The sequence below is a fragment of the Vipera ursinii genome (assembly GCF_947247035.1).
Source record: "Vipera ursinii genome assembly, chromosome: 4".
Taxonomy (NCBI): domain Eukaryota; kingdom Metazoa; phylum Chordata; class Lepidosauria; order Squamata; family Viperidae; genus Vipera; species Vipera ursinii.
The window spans coordinates 47,376,125-47,398,828 of record NC_139514.1 but is presented as its reverse complement, the minus strand read 5'-3'; the positions used below and the strand labels follow the sequence as shown (position 1 = coordinate 47,398,828).

Below are 22,704 nucleotides of genomic sequence, written 5' to 3'. Positions count from 1 at the left end.
AAGAATCTAAGTGGGCTGAAAAGCCAGCCCACTTTTCCAAGAGCACATGTTTTTGCTTGTGACTTTATCTCAATTTCTGCATCCTCCATTTTTTTATAAGTGCTTTTTTTCTGGCTGAGATATCATTACTATTAAGTCAAAGAGTGAACAACTAAATATATTTGGTATCTGTGAATTAGGAAGAACATATTTGTTATTTCTTTTCCTAATAATGAAATACAGATGTTCCTGGTAGCTATTCAAGTATGTAGTATTTGTTTGTTATTATCACAAACTGAAACAAAGGAACAAAAATATAAAATCTCTCATTATTTATGTTGCATGCTTAGGTCTGGAGTGAAAGTAAGTAATTGGTTGCACACCTGTAAGAAAGATTTTATCCTTTCTTTCTTGCACATTATTTCCTATTGCATGCTAAATATCTTTTAGACTGAGATTAAAAGAAAACCTGCTCAATATGGTGGTATGAAAAAGGGCCAAGTAGCTTTCTGGAAATGTGCTTTGGGAGTATTTATATGTTTTCATAAAAGTGATTCTTTTTTTCTAAATGAATGAAAAGAAAGTCTGCACAATATTATGTTTTATAACCACAACTGAGATAACTCAGTTGAGCTTGCATTTATTGTTATAAGAGTTCTTTGAAGCTGAGAGCTATGGTCATAGTCAGGATTCTTGGCTTTTTTTTTTACACAAAATAAGTTTTGACATTTTTAGCTTACACACAATTTTTCAAACATAAATACAAAATATCCGAAGCACTGAAATTTCTGTGGACTTTGAAGTTAGGATATGTTCAATATTTTCATCAAAATAGTTCACAACTTGGTTAAAATCTGTACATCAAACCTATGAATGATTCATTCTCTTTAAGAATTGATTTGAAGTACAAGGCTAATACCCTGAAAACATTCAATCTACTCTTATGTAAAGGGTCAGCTGCAATCATCCAGCCACATAAACCTAGTTTATATCTGACATTTATATATATTTATATAAAGGCAACAAAATCTTTAAAATTGCAAACAAATATAAATTTCTATGGCACTTTCTCTCATGAGTTAAATCCCATTAAAAGTAGTACAGCTATCTTATGTAGAGTCTGTGACTAAGAGGGTATCATAATATTTGATAAATAATTTCAATTTCATCAGCAATAAAATAAATTACAGTATTTATATTGGTTGACTTGCTTAACTGAGACCATGGTACTGATGTCGCCCAGGACGACAGACTAAACTATTGAATCAAAATGAAAATAGACAGTCAACAGAAGTAGACCAAACTACTTCCATTAATTATTCTTCAAATGCCAAAAAAACCAAGGTCAAATGTAAAGTTTTGGTCACAGATTTATTAGAATCCACATGCCTTTTTGCCCCTCTAGATAACTGTTGTTGTTTTATGCTTTGCTGTCATCTTCTTTTGACAGGATGATATCATTGGATACTTTGATCTCTATAGTATCTGAACTTAAAACTTCTTTTCCATTTTCTTCCTTTAATGGTAATTTCCTAGGATAAATATAAAACAAAAGGCATTACAGTTAGAAACTAGTGTTGATAGAGAATGCATATTTCATTTGGCAGCATATTTTTTATAGATTACACTGCTGCACTTGTCACATACTGTATATTCCCTGTATATATTCGAAATTAGATCAGGCTCTTTATTTTCTAACATCTACAGATAGTTAAAAATATACTTTTAGGCAAAGATCTGCACCTTATTCATCTTTTATTAACTTCAGATTAAGTTTGGATCTTGTCTTTAGACAAAAATTATAGTATAAACCTAAAAATTCTGGCATAGTTAGTCAGCTGTTTTCCTAAACTCAGTGAGAACTCTAGTGTAAAAGTTAGATGCACTGTGAGGGAATATTACACTAAGCAAATTCTCTGGTGGCCAGTCTAGTTTATCATCTCCCAGAATTGAAGGATGGGTACCTTTAAATCCTCCTATATGCACATAGTGCTCTGTTGTCATCTTAGACCCTAAATGCTTTAGAAAACTTTATGAACTTTAATTATATAATTTAGTAATTATATAATTTGTATAATTTAATTATGCAAAACCCAAGGTACTAATATTTGTTAATCTCCCTAGTATTCATACTTGGCAAGTGAATAAGAATGTGATTGAACAAATATTTCAGGGAATGCTCGTCTGATTGTTTTCTAGGCAGAATCTTGTCCTCTCTTTTCTCAGTATATTCATTATATAATTATGTATATTAAAATAAATGATGATAAAACAAAGTGGCAAATATTAAACAAACCTATTCAATTGTTCCATTCAATATGAATACCACTTTTGTCCTTCCCTTCTATCCAGACTTGAAGGTGCATTTCATGCCTATTATTTACACTTCCATAACTATTAACAATTGCTAATTGTGTGAATGGTCTTGCATAAATAGATGTACTTTATTTAGAAAGTGCACATTTAACCATATTTATAGACATGCATCTCCATAGGAACCTGGAATGTAAGATCCATGAATCAAGGAAAGCTGGACGTGGTCAAACAAGAGATGACAAGACTAAACATTGACATCTTAGGTATCAGCGAACTAAAATGGACAGGAATGGGTGAATTTAATTCAGATGACCATCAGGTATACTACTGTGGGCAAGAATCCCTCAGAAGAAATGGAGTAGCCTTCATAGTCAATAAAAAAATAGGAAAAGCAATACTGGGATACAATCCTCAAAATGACAGAATGATCTCAGTTCGAATCCAAGGCAAACCATTCAATATCACAGTAGTCCAAGTCTATGCCCCAACCACCAGTGCTGAAGAGGATGAAATTGACCGGTTCTATGAAGCCCTACAGCACCTTATAGAACTAACACCCAGAAATGATGTCCTTATCATCATGGGGGATTGGAATGCTAAAGTAGGAAGCCAAAAGATAACTGGAATAACAGGCAAGTTTGGCCTTGGAGTACAAAATGAAGCAGGGCACAGGCTGATAGAATTTTGTCAACAGAATACGATGGTCATAGCAAACACTCTTTTCCAACAACCCAAGAGACGGCTTTACACATGGACATCACCAGACGGTCAACACAGAAATCAGATTGACTATATGCTCTGCAGCCAAAGATGGAGAAGCTCTATACAGTCAGTAAAAACAAGACCAGGAGCTGACTGTGGCTCAGACCATGAGCTTCTTGTTGCAAAGTTTAGGCTTAAATTAAAGAAAGTAGGGAAAAGCGCTAGGCCAGTCAGGTATGAATTAAATCATATTCCTGTTGAATATACAGTAGAGGTGACAAATAGATTTAAGGAATTAGATCTGATAGACAGAGTGCCTGAAGAACTATGGACAGAGGTTCGCAACATTGTACAACAGGTAGCAACCAAAACCATCCCAAAGAAAAAGAAATGCAAGAAAGCAAAATGGCTGTCTGAGGAAGCTTTGCAAATAGCTGAGGAAAGGAGGGAAGCGAAAGGCAAGGGAGAAAAAGAAAGATATGCCCAATTGAATGCAGAATTCCAAAGAATAGCTAGAAGAGATAAGAATGCCTTCTTAAATGAACAATGCAAAGAAATAGAAGAAAACAATAGAATAGGGAGGACCAGAGATCTTTTCAAGAAAATTGGAGAGATGAAAGGAACGTTTCATGCAAAAATGGGCATGATAAAGGACCAAAATGGCAGGGACCTAACAGAGGCAGAAGAGATTAAGAAGAGGTGGCAAAATTACACAGAAGAATTATACAAGAATGAGCTTAACGTCCCTGATAATCACAATGAGGTGGTCACTGACCTCGAGCCAGACATCCTAGAATGTGAAGTGAAGTGGGCCTTAGAAAAGCTGAGCAACAACAAAGCTAGTGGAGGTGACAGTATTCCAGCTGAGCTATTCAAAATCTTAAAAGACGATGCAGTAAAAGTGCTACACTCAATTTGCCAGCAAATTTGGAAAACTCAACAGTGGCCACAGGATTGGAAAAGATCAGTTTACATTCCAATTCCAAAGAAAGGCAGTGCCAAAGAATGTTCAAACTATCGCACCATTGCACTCATTTCTCATGCTAGTAAAGTTATGCTTAAAATTCTACAAGCTAGACTCCAGCAGTATGTGGATCGAGAACTACCAGAAGTACAGGCAGGATTTCGAAGAGGCAGAGGAACTAGAGATCAAATTGCTAACATACGCTGGATCATGGAGAAAGCTAGAGAGTTCCAGAAAAACATCTACTTCTGCTTCATTGACTATGCTAAAGCCTTTGATTGTGTGGATCATAACAAACTGTGGCAAGTCCTTAAAGAGATGGGCATACCAGACCATCTTATTTGTCTCTTGAGAAATCTATATGCGGGCCAAGAAGCAACAGTGAGAACTGGACACGGAACCACTGATTGGTTCAAAATTGGGAAAGGAGTCCGGCAAGGCTGTATACTGTCGCCTTGCCTATTTAACTTATATGCAGAGCACATCATGAGAAAGGCAGGGCTAGATGAATCAAAAGTTGGAATTAAGATTGCCGGAAGAAACATCAACAACCTAAGATATGCAGATGATACCACTCTAATGGCAGAAAGTGAAGAAGAACTAAAGAGCCTGGTGTTGCGGGTGAAGAAGGAGAGTGCAAAACTTGGGTTGAAACTAAACATTAAGAAAACCAAGATCATGGCATCTGGCCCTCTCAATTCCTGGCAAATAGATGGGGAAGAAATGGAGGTAGTGACAGATTTTATTTTCCTTGGCTCCAAGATCACTGCAGATGGGGACTGTAGCCAAGAAATTAAAAGACGCTTGCTCCTTGGGAGGAAAGCCATGGCAAATCTAGACAGCACACTAAAAAGCAGAGACATCACCCTGTCAACAAAAATCCGTATAGTCAAGGCTATGGTCTTCCCAGTTGCAATGTATGGCAGTGAAAGCTGGACCATAAGAAAGGCTGAGCGCCAAAGAATTGAAGCCTTTGAACTATGGTGCTGGAGAAGACTCCTGCGAGTTCCTTGGACTGCAAGGCGATCAAACCGGTCAGTCCTAGAGGAGATCAACCCTGACTGCTCTTTAGAAGGCCAGATCCTGAAGCTAAAACTCAAATACTTTGGCCACCTAATGAGAAGGAAGGACTCACTGGAGAAGAGCCTAATGCTGGGAAAGATTGAGGGCAATAGAAGAAGGGGACGACAGAGAATGAGGTGGCTGGATGGAGTCACTGAAGCAGTAGGCGTGAGCTTAGATGGACTCCAGAAGATGGTAGAGGACAGGAAGGCCTGGAGGAACATTGTCCATAGGGTCGCGATGGGTCGGACACGACTTCGCAACTAACAACAACAACAATCTTTGTTGCTTAGATAATAATAAAAATATATTTTTTTAAAAAAAACTTCTAGATTATGGCCTTCAAATATAATATAATGAAGTTTTATGTGACTTAAAATAACTGTTTTCTAATAGATTAAACCAGTGACAGATATTTATAGTTTATATTTAAGGTTTACAACACAGATTTCAAATTGATTTGACACTTAGTGATAGATTAAAATGAAATACATTAATTTGATGCTTGTCACCCTATTAGTAATTTAATTTAATTAATTTAGTTAATTTAATAGATACAGGGCCTTTGAGAATTTGTTATGTATTATTTGAAATCTGTAGATCTAAAACCTTTTTCTTAACCTAAAGGCCACACTGGCACTTCATTAGTCCTAAATGTAAAATTACTAAAAAATCTCAAAATGCATACTCTGGTTCTGTTAATGGTGTTGTTTCATTGGGCTCATTTACTGGGCTTCCATCTTCATGACTGGTAATTCTTTCATCCTCCGTTCTCATTTCAACTATTGGTTCTTTTGATCCATCTTTCCTAAGTAAAAATAAAAGTAAAAATACTTAATGCACTAATGTTTTAATTTAAAAATGGCGAATATTTATTACCCCATTCCATGTATGCAAAGAAGTATTTATGAATTCTCCAAATGCCACCAGAATCCTTGCTGACATATCAAAATATTATTAATCGGACAAATTAATCAGATACTAAAATTTCCAGACAGGATATTTCAGAATATGCAGAAGAGTAAATACAATGCATTTTTGATGTGAAAAGCTACGTCCCTTTTTCACATTTTTCCACAAATCTGGGGAAAAAAAGTTAACTGCTTTCATCAGTCCTATTAAAGTCATGGCTATTTTAATCAGTTTGCACACTAAAGCAATACTTTTTCAGGCTTAAGTAGTAGCCTAAGAGAAGAAATGGCTATTACCTCCAAGCAATCTTTTCAAAGTTATATTAACATGTACATATTTTTGCCTTTGCATCACTTTTATACCTTGTCCAACTGAAAAGATATTGGATGAATTAAAAGAAGTTAAAATTATAGTATCAACAATAGAAATAAATTAAATATCTATATTATCTATTTTTATCTATATTTATTATTTGTAATAATAAAACAACCTTTCCATGAGATGAATTTTAATAAAAAAAATAGTTGTGTTAAAGAGACCTATCATTTATCACACTATTCTGTCGATCATCATCTTCAGAGAAATCAACCCAGAGTTCTTACTCGAGTTACAAATGACTAAGCTCATATTATCAGACTTCGGGCACGTGATGTGACAACAAAGCTGCATGGAGAAAGCTTTAAAGGAGGAAGGAAAAAGAAGAGTAGGACCAACAGCCAAAATAGATAAACTCAATTGTACTGGTGATGGGTATATTGTTGGAAGACCTAAGGACCAGATTATGGGCAAATCATGAGAGTTGTCATTAAGAGTCAACACCAACTTGATGACACATTTTCAATCACCCAATTAATCCAACTCTATTAAATAAAGCTGAACTTAACTATCATGAAAGGTAACTGAGGAAACAGCTTTATGGAGTTCTGGAGAAAAAAGAGCTCTAAAGTGTGCAAAAGAAAAGTCTATTATATTATTTCTGTTTGTGTCATTTCAGATAGAGAGAGCTTTCTTGAGATGTTCTCCCTGGATTCAGTTCTGGAAAAGTGATATTTGATGAGATTCATTCTTATATCATTTTACGCTTTATAGATCATTGCCAGCATCTGAACTGGCTAAAAGCTTATTGGTAAACAGTACAATGACTTTAGGTGAGGTATTCCTGTAGCTTGCAGTGATGAAATTGTTCTGCTGGACCAGTTGTTCATTCTGTATATCTTCAAAGACTGCCCTATAGAACAAATTGCATCAATCCAGCTGAGTGATACTCAGTTTATAAATTACCAAATTTGAGCCAGAATTATACTAACAACCTTCTTGATGTCAGCTATGAAGAGAAAAGAATATGACAAACCCAAGCTATATGTTTCAAATTTCTAATTTCTGAATGTTTCTCCAACAATAAAAATATTTTAATTAGGCCTCATTAAACATTCGCTGAAGCACCCAATATATACAAATTTTATTTTTTTTATTTTCCTATTATATTGTATTTTAAGATCAGAAGGAACTAATTTCTATTAGAAACTGTTTAAAGAAGCCCTGCATTAATCTTGAACTTCTTATCAAGAAAATATGTGACATGAATCTTAATTAATTATTCTAATCACTATAGATTTCAAAAGTGCAAAAGCATTTTGTTCAAATAATCCAGAAAACAAACGTTGAGTAGTCTGTCTGTCAACAAATTTAAAGAAAATTAAGTCTTCCCCACAGATCCCTTCCCGCCAAATTAATGTTTAATATATCATATCAAATCAAGATTTTAAAATTTGGAGAAATTCAAAGGAAGTCAAGTTCAGAAAGCCATAACAAAATCTTTGTTAGTATCTTGTTCTTTTAAGTTAAAGCAAGAACATCCCTTGTCATAATCATTCCTTTCTTTCTAAGTGCACGATAATTAAAAAAAAATCCCATATCTTTTGAAAAAGTAGCTATCATGGTCCTAACATTCAAATTTATCAAATATATAGATCTATAATTCGAACATATAATGAAATCCCTTGTCTTCTTTAAGAAAAACCATGATGTTAGCTTCATCACAAAAGAGAATGATTTCTTTCAAAAGCTTTCCTCTAAGCCTCTAATAAAATAGGACAGATAATAAGAGCTTTTTTTAATAACATATATATACTTCTTCTAACAATTGCTGGCAAGAAGGATAGAGATTTTCTCCAGATTTCATAATAGTGACAACTTTTTGAAGGAAAAGATGTAAAGTAAAATTAATAACCAATCACACAATTGTGATCTATGGCCTTCCCAGCTGGCTTCCAACAAGCAAAATCAATGGGACTGACTGTGATTCACTTAAGACCACGTGATTCACTTAATGACTGCAGTAAAAATCCTTGTAAAATCAGCTCTGGCATATGATGATTTGCTTAATGATTGCATTGCTAAGCAATCAAAATATTGTCCCACTTCTGGTTGTAAGTTATGCAGGTACATACCTAGCATACAGTATATAGAACATACATGAAATCATCTGTTGATACATAATCTAAACTATACAGTTTAGAAGTGATTTATTTTCCAAACTGATCTGGAATATGTACAAATATATCAGAATAGTTGGTAAAATAATATGTTGTTTCATTTTGTTAAAGTCTGGAAGCCAGTAACTCACTATATTTTTTTAACTTTTATCCAATGTTGTGCATTTGTGTATTTTTTTTCCCACATCAAGTCTAGTCCTGAACTGTTTAAAGAGTTATCCTACCACAAGATATTTCTACTTCAGTAATCCTTAGCAAATCTGCCAATCAAAAATTTCAACACTTCTTGTTCAGCTGGATTCCAACTCTTAAACATTAAATTTTATTAAGGAGAAAATGAACAAGGAAAAATGGCATATAGCATATTGATTCATTTCCTCTCTGATCTGGATTGTATCAAAATACCAAGCTTTGCTTCCCAAAATGATAGAAAATATATTCTATAAACATCCCTACACAATGAATGCTTAGGGCAGAAATCATGGTTCAATTATCTTTTTTTAAAAAAAATTGTGATAATACAAACAAGATAATATTACTGATACATATCTCTGTATCAATGTATTATGTGCAACTGCAGTCCGGAGAACTCAGATGTCCCACTGTGTATGTTTGTGGAGTTTTGACTGAATAGAATAAAAATACAAATATGATTTTTGTTAAGGTCACATCTGAATGATTCTCAAACTGTATGTGTCATGATATTTTATTAGAGTTATAGGTAATAAACAACATTAAGTAAAAGTTAGAGAACATTTGTTGAATCACAATCCTAAAGGCTCATGGGATACAACAGTTTGCATGTTATTTGCAAGTAACCAGTATATATTATTTTTCTCAAAGTATTGTGACCAATACTCACAAATATGCTGCTTTTCCTTCTTCCAGCTCTTTACTCTTCCCGCTGGACCCACTCTTTTTCCCACAGATCCTTCTAGTGATGCACATTAACAATCCACACTGCCGTACAAAGAAGCAGCTGACATCAGTCACAACAAGTATTAGCAGAAGAGCAGCTACACCCAGTCCAATGACTGCACCAAGTCCAAGTCCATTAAACAATGTACCTTGAAGTAAATGAAATAGACAGCGTCATAAAAGCTAACTTCGGCAGAATTTAGGTTAATCCCAGAAGAGGAAGAAATGGAGGAAGGGCTGGGATGGGGGAGGGAGGGAAACAAAACTTAAAGGAGGAGAAGAAAGCATTATCAGGCTTTCAAGATTTGTTACTATAGTCTGAATTAATAAAGTGGACTTTCAGGCATTCCTGCTGAATCTCTTTTTTTGACATAGATTATCTTTAAATTGTAACAGATCTTTGTTTCATGTGACATGCCCCTCCCCCCCATAGCAGAATCATATTTAACAGAATAACAGAGTTGAAAAGGACCTGGAACGTCTTCTAGTCCAACCCTTTTCTCAGGCAGTAAACCCTATACCATTTCAGACAAATGGTTGTCCAGTATTTGTTGAGTGGAAACCACATTTGCAAAATTCCATATCTATGTTAATGTACAAATTGGTTTAGAAAATGTGACATAGGCAAGTTTTCATATTATTAAAAGGTGAATCAAATTTCTCTTCAGTCTCTGGCCACTTCTATGTGTAAGAATTAGATTATTTCTGTTGTTGTTGTTGTTAGCTGCGAAGTCATGCCCGACCCATCGCGACCCCATGGACAACATTCCTCCAGGCCTTCCTGTCCTCTACCATCTTCTGGAGTCCATTTAAGCTCACGCCTACTGCTTCAGTGACTCCATCCAGCCACCTCATTCTCTGTCGTCCCCTTCTTCTCTTGCCCTCAAGCTTTCCCAGCATTAGGCTCTTTTCCAGTGAGTCCTTCCTTCTCATTAGGTGGCCAATTTGTAGTGTAGCTTAAATCTACTGAATGTTTTCTTTGAATATGGTTCTCTACAAGGATATTTAAACACTTTGTCAAACATTTACCATTGCTAAAGCAAAGAAATTTGGAAAAAATATTTGCATAGAATGGCTCAAGGCCTTGTCTGACCATCTGTCTGTCAGCAATATATCTCTGATAAAACAAAGTGGAATGAGACCAAATTTGGTGTGGAGGGAAGACTGCAGCTGGATCAAGATAATCCAGCTCAGAAAAATAGAAAAGAATATGTTAAAATATTCCCCTGAATCTATGCTAAGCAGCAGCTTCAAACGCTGCCAACTGTTCCATTCTAGGTTTTCCTCTATACTTTGGGTCACAGTATTCATAGTGGGATATATGTAACATCCTTTGTGTTCCACAGTATACATTGCCTTATAAAAATATCTAGACACAATACAAGGGAGAGCAGAAACATGCTAAAAATGCAACACATATGCAGTGGCCCTGATTAGACCGCTACATAAACAGAGACAATATATATGTACCAATCTCTACTACACATTTTTTTTATTTTTTATTTTAAATCTATTTATATCCCGCCCTTCTCCGAAGACTCAGGGCGGCTTACAAGCTTAGCAGTAGCCTTCATTCTATGCATATGCCTGCTTATTAGGGCTTTCACACACACCCCAAGCGGCATTATTACAAAGTCAGCTTAATTGCCCCCAACAATCTGGGTCCTCATTTTACCTACCTCGGAAGGATGGAAGGCTGAGTCAACCTTGAGCCTGGTGGGATGTGAACCTGCACTAATTGCAGGCAGCTGGTGTTACTTAAGGAGGCATTAGCCCACTGCTCCACCAAGGCACACATATGTGCATACATATATGCACATATGCAAACATGTACACAAACTTGTGAAAATAAAAGGTGGGGAAAAAAATCCATGCTTTTCCTGACTTTTTTAAAATACAACTTTCAGATAGATGAGAGAGAGGGAGATGGAGAAAAGCAGATGTGGTGATAAACCACTTAACTCATCGCACTATATTTTTATTTTCCAAACTTCTATATTTTCAAACCAATATTTAATTGTTGATGGTGTTAAATGTTACTAGTTTAAAGTAAATTAACTATTTTTATTATTAAAATCCGAATGTACTATTTGTATTAATATGAACAATTTTGTGTGAGTTTCATTGTGACTTTTTAGGTTTAGATTTTTTTTTTAAGTCTAACTTCTTGTAATGAGAATAAATAAAATTAAAAGTAAAATCACTGTACTTCTTGGACAAAGACTGGAGTAGTCACCTTTAATATGAGCAATTAATAAAAATCTGAATAAAAGTAATGTTTTGCACACACTTACTGCAGCTTTTAAATCAGTGAGCTATTTTTTGAAATTTTAATTTGATTGATTTTGATTTCTAAGCATCCATTATATGTTTTAAAAGTGAATTAATCATAATAAGTAATGCAACAATTTTTTGGTCACTTCTGTGTCATGTTAAAAAAGTCCAGTAAAATATTTGAACAACTCTGAAGCTTATCCATTCCTATATTTTTAAGTACAAAATTTAAACTTCGGTTTGAATTGAGAATAATTCTTAATGACTGTGGATAAAAAAGATAATTTTAACTTCTTCTTCCCCTACAACTTTTATATTTCTTGCAAAATTGGTCTGAGGCCTAGAAGCCTCTGTGAAACATGAGAGACAATGGTAGGCAGACTGAAGGGAGGTAAGTCAAGTGAGACTTCCAATGCATGGTTGCTACTAAGTAATCTATCTTAAGGGATGCGGTGGCTCAGTGGGTTAGGACACTAAACTTGTCAATCAGAAGGTCGGCAGTTTGGCAGGTCAAGTCCCGAGTGCCGTGTAACAGAGTGAGTGCCTGTTACTCGTCCCAGCTTCTGCCAACCTAGCAGTTCGAAAGCACATAAAAATGCAAGTAGAAAAATAGGGACCACTACGGTGGGAAGGTAACAGTGTTCCGTGCGCCTTTGACGTCTAGTCATGCCGGCCACATGACCACGGAGACATCCTTGGACAAGCGCTGGGTCTTCGGCTTTGAAACGGAGATGAGCACTGGCCCCTAGAGTCAGAAACGACTAGCACGCATGTGCGGGGGAACCTTTACCTTTTACCTTTAATCTATCTTGGCTATTCACAAAATAGTCTTCCCAGGTCCATATATTCAGTTAATTATTGTTCACACTAGGCAATATATTTCATAGCACAGGAAAAACATTGTGCCATGCAATACTGTGTCTGATTGAACAATAAATTAGTTTACATTAAAAAAAGAAGAATCATTTTATAATAATGGCTATCCACAGCATTTCAAAAAATTCTAAAACTTTTGTTTTCCTGAAAGAAAAATGATCCTGAATTCAAGATGGTCTTTTAAAACGTGTTCTTATTATATATGTTACATTTATATCCCACTTGTTTTGCAGGCATAGATTTTTCATCAAAATATTCTGGTGAAGTAAATTAGACTATGAAGAAAGTAACTGGCCTAAAAGTTACCCAATAAGCTTTCCATAGCTGGAGTTCTATTATAATTTGAGTTTCTTAGCTCTCTGTCCAATTTTGTAATCACTCTCTCATGCTATATCTTTCCACTTTACCACATTGAATAGGCATTAAAACATTCTTCAGTAATAACTAACCTCCTACTTATTAGTCTGGAAATGACATGTGAGTCCTGAAGATACTCCCATTCATTTACAAATATAAATGAATGATCAAAGATTTAGAAATGTCAGGAAAGCTATGGTTTTCCAATAAAACATCATTACTTATAAATAGGCTAAATATAACTATTCACTTCTAAACTAAGAATCAATGTCAAGAATTGTCATTAATGCAGTATACAGTAAAATTATAGGCTGTAAAAGTCAATCCATAATGCTAAAAATACTTTTGATATCTTGTGAATTTAAGAATATGCCTAGAGAAACCACATTTTAAACACTGTAGTCTACGAATAGTTTCCAGCTCCAGACTTTCATATGAATTGTGTGTCAAATTTGCTTTTGAGATACAATATTAATCTAAACTTTGATATGTAATTCCACAGCTAAAGTTGTATGTTAGGTATAATTGCACATTAGGCAGTTGTTTTTAACCTCTAGGCCACAAGCTCTATCTCACTTTGTTAGCTGAGAAGCAAGGGAGATATGTGTTAAATGCTTGTTACCTATTTAGATTACCTTGCTAGGCCACAAACATGGGACAAATCTTTATTTCCTGTTTCAGCCTAACCGAAGGCCATCGACAGGCAGTAGTCACAACAGTGACAGCTCATATTTGTGTAATTTTTTTAGATTGCTAACAAAGAATTAAAGGGAGACTGATATGCATTTCAAACTTATTTGTTTTCATCAGTCAGCCATACCCTTCTGAGATTCGAACCTGGGCTGATTGCACATTAGGCAGTTGTTTTTAACCTCTAGGCCACAAGCTCTATCTCACTTTGTTAGCTGAGAAGCAAGGGAGATATGTGTTAAATGCTTGTTAACTATTTAGATAAGTTTGAAATGCATATCATCTAAATAGTTAACAAGCATTTAACATATATAACATAAATATATATGTTATATATAAAAATAGTTGAAGAAACAAATAGATCTATGCTTGGGATAATACAAATCTTAATTGCAATCAAAATATCTGTGTTCTTATTGGGATAAGTTAATAATGGAACAAAGAAATGATAAAAAACAGTTATTTGCTCCAACTTTTTTCAGTTCAGAATGACCTAAATTCAATTTCTTTATATAAATCTTATTGAATATTTCAATTACAATTAAAAACTGATACAAACTATTTATAGTGAAATAACCAAGAGGAAAATTACAAGGAAAGAAAATGTAACAAAAAGAAAGACAAACAAAGGGGAAATGTGAAATAAAAAGAAAAGAAATGTATAGAGAAGTGACTTCCAATCTTCAACCGAAATATAAATATAATATAAACACATTTGTGTTTATATTCGTTCTCTGTGAGAGTTGCAAACAGATATATCTTCTTTTCATAATATTATCTGCAAGCAAATCTATAAGATGTCAACTTTTTACAGAAAGTTAGAACACTTAAAAAAATAAATAAATTCAGGGTCCAGACAAATTTGGAGTATTGAAAATAATAGTATCAGTTTTCAAAGCCAGTTTTGTGTAGTGGTTAAGTTTAGAAAACAGGAGACTGAGTTCTACTCCAGCTTTATGCATGAAACCACCTGGGTGACCTTGGGACAGTCACTTTTTTCTCAGCCTTAGAAAGGAGACAATGGCAAGCCACTTGTGACATACATATCTCCCCAGGAAGCTTTTTTTTTTTTCTTTTTAGAAAAGAAATGGTGGTGAGGCCAGCCTGGTGAATTTTTTGTTAAATAATATCTTCCAATTATGGAGATCCTATTCTCAACTCTAAAGATGTGATAGAATCAGAAGATGTGTTTTCCATTTGTTTACATTTTTTACAATTGAAAGGAAGATTTAAACTAGACAAAAAGAGCTATGGATTTCATTTTGTGAAAAATTATTGGAAATCCTACTGTGTGATAGAGATGAACACATTAACGCTAAGGTTTATAAATTGTTATTGAAATTAAACTTGGAGAAAGTACGTAATGCATTGTATGGTTCAGTGGGTAAAGAACTTTGGATATAATATAATGCTTGAACAATAGGAGAATATGTGGACCAAAGATCTAAAATTCACATTCAATTATAATTTAAAAGAAAACATTTATAAGATGATGTACCGTTGGTATCTAACAGCAGACAAATTGTCAAAAATTGGAACTTTGTTGTTATATATGTTAACAGCAGCAAGAATACTTTATGCACAAAAATAGAAGGATAATTTGATTCCCACAATGGACAAATGGATGCAAATTTGATGGAGTTGGCTAAAGTGACTGCTTTGATGAAAGAAAAGAACACAATTAATTTTGAGTTGAAAACAATGAAAATTGCTGATTGGATAGGTTTGCTGTTATAGAAATGGCTAGTATATATTATCATATAAAAGTAAATATTGATGTTTTATGTTCCTACCTTATTCTACTGCAGTAAAAGCCATTGGAAGTCAATGCTTTTCTTTTTTCTTTTCCCCTTTACCCCATACTTTTCTCTCTTCCCCTTTTTCTCCCTTATTTTCGTACTATCTTCATTTTTCCTTTGTATTTCAGTATTTTATATTTTGATAAACTAACAAAAACATTTGAATCGATAAGCCTCTTCTGACATCATACATACATACATGCATATACACATACATACATACATACAAAACAACTTTTCATCAGAATATACTCAATTAATTTTCTAAGCAAACTTTTAATAAAAAAAGATGTCTGGTTATTCAGGTATTGTTTTTAACCTTACTCAAATGCAGACATGTCAAACTCGCAACATCACATGACGTCGCACAACATATTGGGACGGTTTTGCCATTGCTGGCAATGGGGTGGCCGCAGCTTCTCCATAATGTGTCCGGCCCATGGGCCAGCAGTTTGACATCCCTGCTCTAACATAATTCTGGGGCAGCATTTCTTTTTTGAAAGAGATGTTTTAAAAATGTCAGAAGAAATATTAATTTATTTGCAGAAGGTGGCTTTTCACATGGCATTTCCATAAACATTAATAACTTGAAGAGCAATATTTTATAGCTATCACATTCTACTCACTCTTTTTTACAAATACTTCAATATTCGTAAGTTCATAACCTATGACTTCAGTCTGTGTTGAAGAATTACTTCTACCTGTATTTACAATCCGAAAGACAAATCAGAAAAACTGATTCACAGTTACAAATACAATTTGATATTTTATGTCATTATTATTACTATATATAGACCTGAGAACAAAATGGCAAATGCAAACTATTATTCTACAACATCACCAATAGGTGTTATTTGTCATATAAGTAGGTATGAAGGACATGCATGATGTGCATGGATTTTGGAATGAAATATCTGTCTTTGTCTCTACCACTATCTCTTTCTCTATCTCTAATTTCTGCCATCATTTACAACCAAGACTTTCTGATGAACACAGTGTTTAATGATACTGCCTTTCTTAATGTTAGCATGGCATAAGCAACTATGTATGATATCTTATATATGATATGAATCCTGGAATCTACTAAATGTTCCACAATATCTACCATGGGTATGTTTAATATAATTAATTGCATAATTAATGTGTGCTTTCATATACTGCTTTGCATATAAGCAATATGCAATCCATTATTAGTTTAAAGCTTAACTAAAATACTATTCATAGTCTCTGTAAGCAGTACTTTTTTGCAAACAAATAATAAAAAATAGGTAGGTTTTTCTGCCTGAATTTTTTGGCTCATGTGATCAACAGTTGTTAATATTTTGTATATTTCCTTAACTGTAAAAAAAGCTTCATTGATTTTAGAAATTAAAATCATTGGAAGCCTGTTGGACCTATGTGCAAGTACAAGAGTTTTCTGGATTGTTTTATGATTACTGAATACTGATTACTACATGCATTTTAGATGAACTGTTTATGAATGGTTTATTTAGTAGGCATACCAGGTTTGAAGTGTATCCAAGTTTTCCTTGTAGTATGTGATCTGTAACTTTATCCTTTACTTAGAGTTGTATCATTATTACATGAAGAATAGTTATAAATCAGTCTAAAGCAAACAGTACTTATAATTCTATCTATGGGTCTTTCAGGAACACTGCTGTATTTATTTAGTGAAGACGGATGCATATTTTAAAACTATAGATGTGAGGGTAGGAAGTGGAAGCAAATAGCAAAGTATGCATGTGACATTGTGAGACAAATCCTGCCCCATGTGCTTGCATACATTATAATACAAGAGAAGAATATAGTAGAGAAGAACATGTATTTTATCAAAACACATATTCCATCATTTTAGCATCCATAGAATATTGAAGATAGAAGTTTATGAAAAATAATCTGAACACTGTCATGTAAGGGTAATCAGAACAATACTGTGATGAAAAGATCAAAATCACAAATTCCTCAAGAATTGTCACTCATTGCATTACTATTATAAGTAAATGACTTTCAAATAATTAAAAAAAACCTTTCATCAACTTAAAGATAAGTACACTACAGCATAGGTCTTTGTGGAAAACAAGTCAATATTTTATGATTTCCACGGCAGTAAACAATACAAGTGTACTGCATATAAAAAGTGGATTAATCAAATTTTTACTTTGGACATGAAGGTGTTGTTATGCATTTTATTTGGTGGATATAATGTATATTTTACATTGATAATTGTAACAATTTCCAAGTAATGCAAGCACTAATGGAGAGAACAGAAATGTTGGCTGTGTGTGAACATGTAAATCCCCAATCCTCTTTTTGTTGATCAATTGGAAGCAATCAGTGACCACCCTTGACAGGATTTATGACTTCACATTTTGAAGATTTTTTTTTTTCAGTGGTGGGATTCAAATATGTGAACAACCAGTTCTTTGTGTAGATGCCACTTCCAGAAGTCCATTCTGGACTTGGGCAACAAAAAATTAGCTACCGGTTCTGCCGAAGTGGTGCGAACTGGCTGAATCCCATCACACTGGTTTTTTAATGAGAAACTAATATGCTGCAAAGAAAAGAGTCAGCCTTAAGCATAATTATAATTTTTATTGGCAAGAATGTTTGGTGATCCACATAAATTACAAAAGGATAGACATGTAATATGTAAATAGATATAGATAAGAGCAATAAGAATGGGGGGAAGAGGGAGAGAGCTAAAAAGCAAGAGAGAGATTAGATATAGATGAAAGATAAATGATAGCTATAGCTAATATAAAATTTTAATATATAGTATAAAATATAAAAGGGACAGTCTGGACTTTGTTGGGAAATGTATTTCTCTCTGCTCAGAAAATGATATGGTATTGAATGTTGGCAACAGTGTTAGTGAAAGTAACTTGATCTGCTCAGCTTCTACTAAGCACCATTTTATGAGTAACCTTATACTGCTGAACAGTTACTTCATCAGACTAGTCATGTCAAGGTATGTTCTTTCTATCTTTTTAACTTTGTATATTTTATATGGTTTTTTATGGTCTCTTTAATTGTAAAACTATACAGAGTCTGTTTTAAAGTGAAATGGGTGGTGTATAAATTTGGTTAATAAAAATCAACATTCCAAATCATAGTACCTGTTGGCATAAAATTTTAGGAATCTGTGATCTAGGAAATAGGAGACTTATACTGACTGATCTATGGTTTATGTTTATTGGCTCACAATACCTCATTAAGACACACAACACAAGTTGAGAAGACAACTAATCTGCCTAAAGGATACAGCTCGGAGGTTTTAATCTTCAGGTAGATGCAATCTTTAATTATCAGTCAATGTTAGGATCATTTTTGAAATCACAAAAAAGATTATTTCATTTGATAGGATACATAATATATTATAATAAAACAATATTTTAATATTTTCTTAATTATATTTTTGGATAAAACAGGATTGATCTTGATACTTATTATTATTTTTAAACGAATGTTGCAAATTAAATGTAATGTGGATAAAATGTGGAACACTACCAATATGTGGTATCATATTTTTTTAAAAAAATGTACTGGTAAACAATGTTATATCACATTTATTGATCCAAATTAAAAAGGTTACATAAAAGAAAAGTAACACCAAGCAAGTATGCAATGAAAAATATGCACAACATTACATATATTTTGACATTACACTTAGGAAGAGGCTATTACATATACAATTTGCACAGCTTTTAAGAAAAATAAGATACATGACATTAAACATTTGTGATTGTTAATAACACAGAATGACATGGACAAAAATTAAATGAAAATGTACCGTTCATAAACTACTTTAAATATACATATTCTATATTTGGAGAATTTTGTTCTTAAGTAATATTTTAGATATTTGTTGCGATCTGTTGTCTTTCACTCATTCCCATTCTCACATAGGCTTCTTTTTCAGTGTTAGTACATACATGTGAATCTTGGATTTAAGTTTGACTGCAAGTTTCTTTCTCTTTTCTCTTTGTACAGATGAGAGGATAGAGGATGCTGGTGGTCTCATGCTAAAAGAAACCAGCTTCAGACTAAAATTAGCTTCAGGGAACTGACATTATAATCAAAGTTAATTTAATAAATTCAAGACTAAAATGTAACTTAAGTCAGAGTTCCCAAACCTTTCCAGCTTTGAGGACCACTGGGGGGGGGAACGGGAAGTTCCTGCACAAATGGCAGGCAAGCATGCACACAGCTCCATTTATATAAGCTATGGGCACGTGCTCCCACTGCTCGCACATGGAGCACATGTGCACACGCTCACCCACTGTTTGCCTGCTGTTCAAGCAAGTGGGGATATACACATGTGTGCAGTCGCTCACCACTTCTGCAGCCCAGTTCTGAATGGTTTACGGCCCAGTAGTGGGCCACAGCCCAGGGCTTCGGGACCACTGACCTAAATGCTCATTTGATTCAGGCCCGTATTTTTGTTTTCAAAAGACTGGCATGCTCTGCAGTCTTGCTTTGGATTAAGACCAAAATAACACTTAGTGACTGAAAGCTACATTTAATGAGATTTGCTGTATTTCAGGATTTTTTAAGGGTTAATAATAGAGGCAATGAATTACTAGAATTAATTGAATTACATAACTCAGAAATAGCTTCCAATGCACACTACATTATACAGTTTTTTATTAAAGCTATGCAACAGAGTTCAGTCCCAATGAATAAGTCACCTACTAATTAAAATGTTTTATTAAATAAATTGAAATTCACCCATTACTTTTTTACTGGCAGGAAACTGTTTGCGGCAAGGCCAAGAAAAATATGTGCCCTCTTTATGTCTCTTCTGTTTCAAGTCTTTCTTTTCTTTTAACTTTCTCCTCCACATCTACATATTTCAACTCCCATCTTACCTCTCAATTAGCTTAGTGCTCTGATCTCATATTTTCAGACTTTCTTTCTCATTCCAAGAGCTGGGCCAGTTCTTTGCTATTATTAAGCGTTGTCTTGTTTATCATTGGATATGCCAGGGTTATAGGTAACATAGGTGCCAGAATGCATGTGATATACTATCCTTTTTTGTTCATAATATTCTGATAGAGTAATTTTTCTGGTCCCTGGATGCCTTTAGAAGAAAACTATGTGCACTGAGACATTTTAGCAACAGCTGCAACATAGACTCTTGGACAATGCCTTTGCAAATGTGCTATCCTCAAATAGTTGACATTGAACATGTATGTTTTTGTGTGCCTGTGTACATACACACACACAAACACACACACACACACACACACACACAGAGAGAGAGAGAGAGAGAGAGAAAGAGAACATCAAAATACATAAGGTACAGATACAACAATCATCTTTAAAATAAAAATTGATTTCCTTTATTTCCTGTTTTTTCCCCCCTGAAAATACAATTGCTGCAAAAACAATTGTCTCTTTTACTAGCACAATGGTTATAACACTTGCTCATATGCCAGTCAAAATGTAATATTGGTCTAGAAAAAGGAAAATAAGACAACAGTGCTTGAGGTTGTCCATTCCTCTCCTGCAAACCATGTTTGCAAAATTCAATTGGGCAACCTGGCAATGAGGATAAGCACTAGATCTTGTTTGCTAGTTTCCAGTATCAGATTAAGGGTAGGCTGTTTTATACTGTTCCATGTCACTTTTAAAAATGTTTAGCTACAAGTGTCATGAGTAGAGTGATGGGAAAGCCATCTGATGGTTATGGAAGCCTGAATACCTAAAGCCTGCTACCAATAAATTTGCCATGGTGAAGATATAAGGTGAGCAACCTAATTCAGGTTCTTTGTGTTGCAATTATTTTTTTCAGTGGATGTTTCCACCTAGCCACTTTCTCTGAAAATTAGAAGAGGAAGTGATTACCAGCGATCAATAGTCATGAATTAGCATTATCTGGGACGAAGATGGATGAGTGGAAGTGAGACATATTTGGGAGCAGAATTTCCCGTTTTTTATAGATTCTACTTCTTCCCTGAAAATATTCAATACGGCGATCCTAGTCTGCAGTTTTTAGAAATCTGTCTAATATTGTGGCTGCTACCTTATTACCTAAATTTTTGTTAAGGAAACATGCACATGATAAAATAGAATTATAGCGCTGTTTGAACACTTCAACTTCTTGCTATTATGAACTAGTTACGTTTTCCAAAAGTAAAAAGTAAAATCCTATACATAAATTGTGTGCAATATCTATCAGGTATAATCTGAAATAGGTTAATGTTCTCCCCAATACCAAACATATTTATTTAATTTCAAATCTCTCAATTTAATCTACCTTTAATATAAATACAGTGCAAGTTTGTGTCCATGGAAATTTCCCCAAAGTTTTATATTAATCAGCTTTATTTTCTTTGTTTCTCTTTTTTTTAAAAAAATGCAACCATAAATTCCTTGAATTACCAAAATTAACAATATGTTTCCACCGAAGCAGAACAATTCTATGCATATTTAAAAGCACTCTAATTCATTTTTAGAAGCCAGCTCCATGGAATTCAGTGGAATTTGGTGTTTTTTTTCCGAAGTACAAGAAGTTCTTGCATAACAACCAACATTTAACAACTAATTGAAGTCATGATGGTGCTGAACAAAATGACTTACGACTGGTCCTCATATTTATAATAGTCAGTGTCCCTGTGGTAACATGATGATTATTTGAAACCTTGGCAATCATTGCATATTTACAATGATCACAGCATTTTATAGACACGTGATCATCATTTACAACCTTCCCAGCCAGCTTCTCACATGCAAGTCAATGGGAAAACCAGCTGAGAAGTTTGAAAGTCATAATCATGTGATGTCTTAGTTAACCATAGGGATTTTTTTTAAAAAAGCACAGCAAAAATGTTAAATTGATCCATGTGATGCCTCCTTTAATGACTGTGCTGCTTAAGAATGACTTTTTCCCCTCCCTATTGTAACTGTTAATCAAGGACCATCTATAAACACAAAGTGTGGAGGTTTGAAGAGAACTGCACCTTAAGTAAGAAAAAGAAAGGAATATATTTAGAACTAATGTTACAGATGGTCGCATTTTAGTTTTTAAATTCATAAACCAGTTCTGAAAATTGTGACCTGGCAGCTTAGCGATGACAATGCTTTTTTTGAAACTTTCCTTTCCTTAAGTCACTGTTAGAAAAGAACAATTTCACAAATTTAAGTGGAAGCCTAAGCTTTAACTTTTATTTCTTTTAAAGAAAGCAGCAAAGCCGTAATATTTATTTTTACTAAAATGTTGTGGTGTTCAACGACTATGTATGTATGCATGTATCCATTTATGTATGCATTTACTTACTTACTTGTTTGTTTGTGTTTGTTTGTTTGTTTATTTGCCAGCCTAATAAAGGAATGAAATATTGTGAGTCATTGCAGCTCA

General features: G+C 34.1%; 1 protein-coding gene across 1 annotated transcript in view; it reads right to left on the bottom strand.

Moving 5' to 3' along the window:
• Positions 1-1,399: 1,399 nt before the first annotated feature.
• The window catches only part of NCAM2 (neural cell adhesion molecule 2), a gene marked incomplete at its 3' end in the record, with an annotated part of 160,425 nt that continues 139,120 nt past the window's right edge, over positions 1,400-22,704 (bottom strand). Inside the window, 3 exon segments of the mRNA XM_083361999.1 lie at positions 1,400-1,511; positions 5,712-5,831; positions 9,293-9,497. Of these exon segments, the coding sequence (XP_083218125.1) occupies positions 1,400-1,511; positions 5,712-5,831; positions 9,293-9,497 (437 nt within the window).